This window comes from Dromiciops gliroides, chromosome 5 (genome assembly GCF_019393635.1).
Source record: "Dromiciops gliroides isolate mDroGli1 chromosome 5, mDroGli1.pri, whole genome shotgun sequence".
Lineage (NCBI taxonomy): Eukaryota > Metazoa > Chordata > Mammalia > Microbiotheria > Microbiotheriidae > Dromiciops > Dromiciops gliroides.
Window position 1 is genome coordinate 223,473,275 of NC_057865.1, and position 8,880 is coordinate 223,482,154.

Genomic DNA, 8,880 nt, shown 5'->3' on the forward strand with positions numbered 1-8,880 from the left:
GCTCCAAAGAAAGAATTGATATTGATTGAACACAGACTGAAGCATGCTATTTTTCATGTTGTCATTTTTTCATTTTATTCAAATTTTCTTGTACAAAATGACTAATATGGTAATATTTTGCATAATTGCACATGTATAACCCATATCTGATTGCTTACCATCTGAGGGACTGAGGAGGGGAGGGAAGGAGGGATAAAATTTAGTACTCAAAACTATAAATGAAAATGTTTATTATTTAAAAAATAACATGGGCTAAATATCCACATGTTATGTTATAGAAATGGATTGTTGCTGAGATATAGGTTGGGTTTGATGGCTGCTCTGGTCCCTCTTCTAACTCAAAGATTTTTTAAATTCCGTGTTGTTATAAGTGATTATGTTGTAGCTAAATCTTTTATCTCCACTTGTCCTCATTCTGCTTTCTTATTTTCATCAGTAGGTCTTGTAGTTGGAGGATGAAACAAAAATGAAAAACCACACAGTGATCACAGAGTTCATCCTCCTGGGACTTTCAGATGACCCCAAACTGCAGGTTGTGATTTTTCTCTTCCTGTTTATCACCTATATCTTAAGTATTACTGGGAACCTGACCATCATCACCCTCACGCTGCTGGATTCCCACCTGCAGACACCCATGTATTTTTTCCTCCGGAATTTTGCCTTCTTAGAAGTCTCATTCACTACTGTTTGCATTCCTCGATTCCTGAGCACCATTGTTACTGGAAACAAAACCATTTCCTTTAACAGCTGTGCAGCTCAATTATTCTTTTTCATTTTTATGGGGGTAACTGAATTTTACCTACTTACAGCCATGTCCTATGATCGCTATGTTGCTATCTGCAAGCCCCTACATTATACGACCATCATGAGCAACAAAGTCTGTACCTTGCTTGTCTTCTGTGCTTGGTTGGGAGGATTCATCATCATTTTTCCACCACTCATGCTAATTGTACAACTTGACTACTGTGGTTCTAATGTCATTGATCACTTTGCCTGTGACTATTTCCCCCTCTTACAGCTCTCTTGCTCAGACACACACATTTTAGAGGTAATTGGGTTTTACTGTGCTTTGGTGACTCTGCTATTTACTTTGGCACTAGTGATTCTGTCCTATATGTATATCATTAGGACCATTTTGAGAATCCCTTCTGCTAGCCAGAGAAAAAAAGCCTTTTCCACTTGTTCCTCTCACATGATTGTCATTTCTATCTCCTATGGGAGCTGCATTTTCATGTATGTGAACCCCTCAGCAAAAGAAAGAGCCTCATTGACCAAAGGAGTAGCTATTCTCAATACTTCAGTTGCTCCCATGCTGAACCCTTTCATTTATACACTAAGGAATGAGCAAGTAAAACAAGCCTTCAAGGATGTTGTTCAAAAGTTACTGCTTTTCTCAAGAAGGTAAAATGCTATATAGTCATCGGTAAGTCATGACTTCATTAGCACACAATTCTGGTACATATTTTGCTCAGATGTGTATTACCTCTTGAAAAATCACTTTCTTCTTATTAAAATGGATTTAATTTTTTCTATCCTCTTTCTCACATTTCTATCAATTCCTGCCACAGAGTAAATGTGTAATAAATGTTTGTTCCCTTTCCCTGTTGCCTTGTCTTTCCTCTTGTCTCAATGCCTCTGCATAAATGTGAAATATGCTTCCTCTATACCTTCAACTCCTAGAATTTCTAGCTTCTTTCTATGGCAGACCTTTCTTGATGCCTTGATTTAAAAAATGAATCAATCAAAATGAATTTATTTTAGTCCATGGCAGGCATTTTTCTGATATCCAAGGATGCAAAGACAAAAAAAGAAAGAATGAAAGAAAAAAAGAAAGAAAGAAACAATCCCTATTCTCACATCACTTAAATTCTTCTGGAAGACATAGTGTGTACACATATAAATTATGCTGAATAAATACAAAGCATATATAAGGTAATCCAATACAGAAAATTTAGGGATGGGTGGCACTAGCAGTTGGTGGAGTGCTATTTAGTGAACATTCTCTGGCTCATTATCATTTTTCTTTTCAGGGCAATGAGGGTTAAGTGACTTGCCCAGGGTCACAAAGCTAATAATTGTCAAGTGTCTGAGGCCAAAGTTGAACTCAGGTCCTCCTGAATCCAGGTCTGGTACTCTATCCACTGAGCCATGTAGTTTCCCCCCCGGCTCATTATCTTAAAGGCAGTCTAGATACATCTGCCCTGTTCTAGTGTACCCTGAAGGATTATAATTGTTTTTTCTAGCCTGCCATTGCATCAAGCTCCTGCTGGTTATGTTTTCCCCACTTCAACTACCAATTTGTAGTACCCCAGTTCCCAACTAACATCAATTAACCTTAAAAAGGAATATTTACTTCTAAGATTAGAGCAAGAATAAAAGTACAAATTTTCCCCCTCCCCTCACTTCCAGATTTGGCATAATACTTCTGGTTTCTCCTTACTCCTTAGGGCACTGACATTGAGTTTGTGGCTTCCTGGAGTCCAATCAACCCAGTGTACAAACTGTAAACTCGGTTGATTGGACTCCAGGCAACAACTCTTCTTTCATCACAAAGAAAAGAACAAATGCTGAAAGCAGCCAAAGAACCTGGGATTGTATTCACAAGCCCACCAGGTCACAAAGGGCCTAAGGCCCAAGGCCTCTTCTCTTATGATAGGATTATCTCTCAATATTTTGTGAGTGAAAGAATCAATGAAAATGGACTGGGCTTTGGTTTCTTAGTCCTTTTTGAGAACCTCTGAAGACAGTCAAGGAGCCTCCTAGTCACCACATGGTGTGTCAACAGGAAATGCCTGTCAAAGTCATTTCTATTCAGGATCATGACCCTCCTGGAAGCTGACTATCTAGCTTCTTCCTGTGGGTAGATGGCATTTGGTACCCTGTACATGTGTCAGAGACCCCTTTCAAGTAGAAATTGGTGCTGTAGCTATGTGTCTAAAGAAGCAAGAGAGAATTAAAGTTGAAATGCATTTCAAACCTGGAGGATAGCTGGAGGAAGGCACTAAGATATGAGAGTTTTATATGAGGAAGTAGAGAAAAGGCTAGTTTGACTGTACTATAAAGTATGGGAAGAGAATTATGTCTAAAAAGTATGGAAAGAGGGGGCAAGTAGGTGGCACAGTGGATAAAGCACTGGCCCTGGATTCAGGAAGACCTAAGTTCAAATCCAGCCTTAGACACTTGACACTTACTAGCTATGTGACCCTGGGCAAGTCACTTCACCCTCATTGCCCTGAAAAAAAAAAAAGGACTATGGAAAGATAAGTAAAGATCAGTTTGGAAGTGACCCAAAAAAGAGTTTATATTTTATCACACAAGGAGTCACTGGAGTTTATTGAGTGTGACATGATTGATCTGTGCTGAAGAGAAGTCATTTTGACATCTGTGTGATGGAGAGAGATAAGGCAGTGATTTTAATTAGGAAGTCATTGTAACAGACCAGGTGAGAGGTAGACATTCTCTCCCTACTGAAATTATAGTTAGTTGGTTATGTACATGTATTTCCCAAGCGCAAAGTAAAGTCCTTCAGGGTAGGAAATATTTTTGGTTTTATATCCCTAGTGTCTTATACATGATTGATTCTCTAAAAATATTTGCTGTGTTGAATTGAATACATTTCTTTAGTGATTTAATTTTTAAAAAACCATTCCTTATGATAGCTCTGTAAGGCATTTAGTCCTTGTAGCATCATTCCCATTTTTCAATTGTCCAAAAATATTTAATTATGCTACTAGTAAGATAGTGGACTAGTTGCTTTCTGCAAACTTCTTTGACCCTTCAACTCTAGAATCAAGGAATTACATATGTCTGATATACAATAATTACAGCTAAATACATTGACTAATAAGACAGAATTCCTTGACCATGGTAAAAACGACGACGACAACAAAACAACTTTATGAATTAACACCAGAAAAATTGAATATTTGTACCCCCTAGGGCCCTTCTCCTAACTATATCTGAGACAGCAAACAAAAATAAACTTGCAAGCTTGCACCTGTATACTCAGTACTAGTCTGGGGAATCCTGCAGTGACTCTGCTTGAATATCCTCCCACAAAAGCCTCACTCTATAAAAGGTGGAAGATATTCATTCCACTTGCCCTGCTTACATCAAAAAAAAGTAGGGCTGAATAAGGAATGAGGCAGGATGAAAACATGCCCATTCAGGCTGCTGTACCAAAAGCAAGACTAGAAGATCAGCTACAGCAAATACTATAGCACCAAGAGATTATTCAGGACAGGGACCCAGACCCTATTCCTATACAGCTCAACACAAGGGGCTTGAGAAAACCAGGAAAGGGAGATAAGCCAGAATGTGAGTGACATAAGGAAAGTACTGAAATGCTAATGACATCAAGAGAAAAAATTCTATAATTAAGAAGATAAATCAACAGAAAGGGTTCCCAAACTGGTAGGAAATCTGAATACAATAACAATGAGAAGCCAAAACAAGCTTAGCGCATGGCTTCTGTAGTGCCCTTTTAGCTTTAGATCCATAGTCTTCTGACAATAATATTTTAGGATAAATATTATAATATGAGGGAAAGTGAACTAATAGATGTAAGTCAGTATTCATGAAAAAATTACTAGAAAACTAAGGGTCATTTATGAGAAATAAAATCTATTAAAGAAAAGTAGGAGTGAATTTAGGTCAGAAGTCAGAACTTTTGATGCAAAAAAATGAACTCTCTAGGCATATGGGGGGTGGGGAGTGGAGAGATGACAATATGCAGAGTAGGAAAATACAAATCAACAATACATGATGAAGACTCTAAAGAGATGGAGATACACAGAGAGAGATTGAGACAATGAGACAGAGAGAAATAGAGGGAAGAAATATAACAATCTTGAAATATGAAAATACTGAAATGAAAAACAAACATCCTATGGGCCAAAACAATTGACTTTGATGGCACAGAGATAACTGAAGGATCATGGCAGAAAAATATGACAAATTTAAAAATAGTGGATATCTCAATGTATGAAAAAGTATAAGAAACTTGTTTATAACTTCTAAATACTGACAACAAATCACTGATTGAGAGGTCCACATATTGCTGACAAAAAAAAGCACTGGCATATCAAACTTCAAGAACTTTATATTTACACATGAAGTAGTTAAATTGAAGCAGATTGATGAAAAACAATCAACTGTACCGGTATCTAGGAGAAAGTGATTGAAATAGAAGGAAAGGTATTTGAATGACAGGATTATTTCACAATAAAAAAGTTGAAACAACTTCAATAGAATCAAATAACATTTTTTTAAAAAAGGACTGCCTGCTATAATTAAATCTGATATATTCCAGAAACCTAGTCTAATTATCAGTTTTTAAAAATGTATGTTCAACATGATAGACATTTCTAAAAAACACATAAACAGAACATTCAACCTGCAAATAATCCAGACAATAGAAGCAGAAAAAAGAGAAATAAGTATGATAGCTGAAAAAATAATAGATGTTTTATCTCATGATTACAGTTTGTTGTTATAAATAAAGAAAAAAAGAGATTGATCTGTGGTTCAGAAAAAAAGAACAAAAAACCATTAAGGAATAAAAAATTTCATAAGGAATTAATAGTTTAAGGGAAACTTTAACAATCAAAAGAAGTAAAGGTGGAAAATTTGAGCTGATTTAATATAGAATAAATATGAAACTCGACCCCCTTGGTGAATCAATATTCTGTGGCAAAGAGTTACAGATTGGAATGTATCATGAATGGGGAATGGGGCTTCGGGGGAAAGAGAAACATGTGTGAAGCATCTCTACAAAGTTCATGGGTGAAGTGTTGGTTATTCCTGTGGTCAAATTACTCAATAGGTAGGTTAATCAATTAGGAATTTTTTTTTTCAGAATAAACTAGAAGGGAAGAGTAATATTGAGGAGTAAAAATAAAATTAAAAACATCTTAGAAAAAGTCACAGCAAAGAAAAGTTATTAAAAATAATAGGTTATCTCTTTCCCTTCTCTCAAGATGGCAGACCAACCCCCCCCAAAAGAACTAAAGGAAAAAAAAGGTCAAAAAAGAAAAAAAGGAAAAGAAGCCCCAAAAGGAAGATGCTGCAGAGAAGGTGGTGAAAAAGCCTCGAAAGCATTGCAGCCTCAACCCGGTCCTGGCCAGAGGGATCGACAGATACTCAAGGTCTGCCATTTATTCCCGACGGGCCATGTACAAATGCTGCAAGTATGCTGCATCCAAAACCCGGATTGAAAGGAAAAAGAAAGAAAGTGCCTGATACCATCTCAAAGCTAGTTGGTGGGGATAAGAGTGGAGAAAACCGAGAGGTGAAGATCCGCAAAATGCCTAGGTATTACCCTACTGAGGATGTGCCTAGAAAACTAAGTCGTGGCAAAAAGCCCTTCAGCTGGCACGTGAGGAGACTCTGATCTAGCATCACCCCAGGCACGGTTCTGATCATGCTCACTGACCGCCACAGGGGCAAGCGAGTGGTTTTCCTGAAGCAGCTGGCTAGTGGCTTGCTACTGGTGACTGGACCTCTGGTGACTGTGTTCCTCTGCGAAGAGCCCATCAGAAATTTGTCATTGCCACCTCTACCAGGGTTAGCCTTTCAGGTGTGAAAATTCCAAATCACCTTACTGATGCTTACTTCAAGAAGAGGCTCCGTAAACCTAGACACCAAGAAGGAGAGATTTTTGACACAGAAAAAGAAATATGAGATTACAGAGCAGCGCAAGACTGACCAGAAAGTAGTGAACTCTCAGATCCTGCCCCAAATGAAGAAGATTCCTCAGCTTCATGGCTACCTGCATTCTGTATTCTCTCCAATGGAGTCTATACTCACAAACTGGTGTTTTAAGTGCCTGGCAGAGAACTCTTACTAAAATATTTGAAATTTTTAAAAAAAGAGGTTATATGGGAACATTTATAATGCATTAGTTAATTGAGTGGGTAAAAAGAAGAGATAAAGTGGGAAAAATATAACTTCATAAAAGAATAAAAAACTATTAACTTAAGAAAAGTAAAAAAAATCTAGGGAAAAAGTTAAGAAAACTAGAATTGAGAAAAGAGAAAAAGCCTATGGAAATAGACTGGAATCAAGTTATGTTATCAAAAATTAGTTACAGAAACAAAATACTGACTCAAAAAAGGAATAAAATAGAGTTGAGGAAACTGAAACATAAAGAGATTAATGACTTGCCCATGGTAGCAGAGGTAATATCAGAGCTGTGATTTGAACTCCACATCTTCTGACTCTAAGAACAACTCTTCACTATACTAGGGTATTTTTTAAATCAGTAAATAAGTACTGTTTAATCAAGAGAATTGAATTGAACTGAAATGTGTAAAACTGAATGCACTGAAATTAAATCATGTGTCTACATTTGGGGGAGAGTCAATAAAAGAAATGATTCTATAAAAAAAACAAATGCAAGATGCAATATGGGTGGTAATATGAACTGTGGTATGAAATTTTCTGAAATCTTAGTATTATTTTAGTTTATTAGAGATGCTGGAGTATTGGTAGAATAGCAACAGGGGCATGAGTACTTTTTAATATTACTTTTTGACGACTTCATAATAATTCAACTTATCAAGAATATTTTATGGTTCAAATTAGAAACTGTAAAAGTTGCAGGATTCAGCAGTCAGTGATGCGTGGGTTATATCACTTATTATTGTTGTTTGCACTTTATTCTCTAAGAGGCCCATGACATTAATAGGGGATGTCATGACTTGCAGTAGACTTTAGGTCAGGGATTTAAGTATACATACCCATATACATACGTATATATAGACACATATGCATATACACATATACATATAAATACACATAAATGCACATGCATGCATCTATACATCTATACAAACATACATATATATACATATATATACATATACATATATACACATCTATCTATCTATCTATCTATCTATCTATCTATCTATCTATCTATCTATCTATCTATCTAATGTCAAGAGGACTGGAGATGGCCCCAGATGTTTAAGGTAATTGAAGTTAAATGACTTGCCCAGGGTCACACAGCTAGTCAGTGTTTGAGGTGAGATTTGAACTCAGGTCCTTGACTCCAGGGCCAATGCTCTATCCACTGTTTCACCTAGCAGTCCAACCACTTATTATCACAAATACAGTAATTCTACAGGGTGATTCAGTTAATTCTATTTCAGGTTCATAAAGGTTGTTTGAAGGGAGAAGTGATAAATTTCTCCTGTCCATAATATTTCCTCCATTTTGCAGCAATAGCTGTGATTTTCTCATAACCTAACTTCAACAATAGACAGGAAAGAACAATCTATATATGGATTTTACATACCCTTATGAGGTTTCTTGAAGGATGATATTTATGGCCAATAAAAGTCTTAAGGAGGCTGGAGGGTTCCTTAGGCCTTTTACTTAATTGAGGTCTGCACCTTTGGCCAGAAGACAGGCTAATAGTCTTAGATCAGATCACAGAAACAGGAGAAGGGGGAGAAGGCACCTAGTAGGTATTATAACACTTGAAATGTTCAGTGTGGCTGGTTGTACCATAAATGAGGTGACAGCATTAAAGATGACTCACCAGCTTTCACTTTTTACTCAGATAAGACTCCATATTTGAAATCGGCTTTCCATTTCCTGAGTATTCTAAGCAATGATAAAATAAATCATACGTCAGGCAGAGGATTAGAATGCCTGTCTTTCTTATCTCCTTTCAAAACCTCTTAACAAGAAATTCCAAAATAAGAATTATACAATCAAAGAATCTGAGCTTTAGAAAGGATCTCAGAAGCCATTAAATCCAGCCAAAACCAGTCCCCACTTTTAACATTGCTAAGAAGATCCCTGGACTATTTTACTGGAGATGTCCAACTAAATTGACACTTAATCAATAATGCCCACTCTTTTGGTAGAGGT

The 8,880-nt window shown here is 36.7% G+C and overlaps 1 protein-coding gene and 1 pseudogene across 1 annotated transcript; both read left to right on the forward strand.

The window, feature by feature from the left end:
* Positions 1–448: 448 nt before the first annotated feature.
* Positions 449–1,405, forward strand: LOC122728487 (olfactory receptor 6C3). The gene has a single exon (XM_043967148.1). It carries the CDS (start codon positions 467–469, stop codon positions 1,403–1,405), a length of 939 nt encoding a protein of 312 aa, XP_043823083.1. The 5' UTR covers positions 449–466.
* A 1,159-nt stretch (positions 1,406–2,564) lies between these two features.
* LOC122728960 lies at positions 2,565–6,822 on the forward strand (annotated as a pseudogene).
* The last annotated feature ends 2,058 nt before the right edge of the window (positions 6,823–8,880 follow it).

Bases quoted from the DNA above. Each gene is read 5' to 3' on its own strand.
- LOC122728487 (XM_043967148.1), top strand. From the start codon at position 467: ATGAAAAACCACACAGTGATCACAGAGTTCATCCTCCTGGGACTTTCA.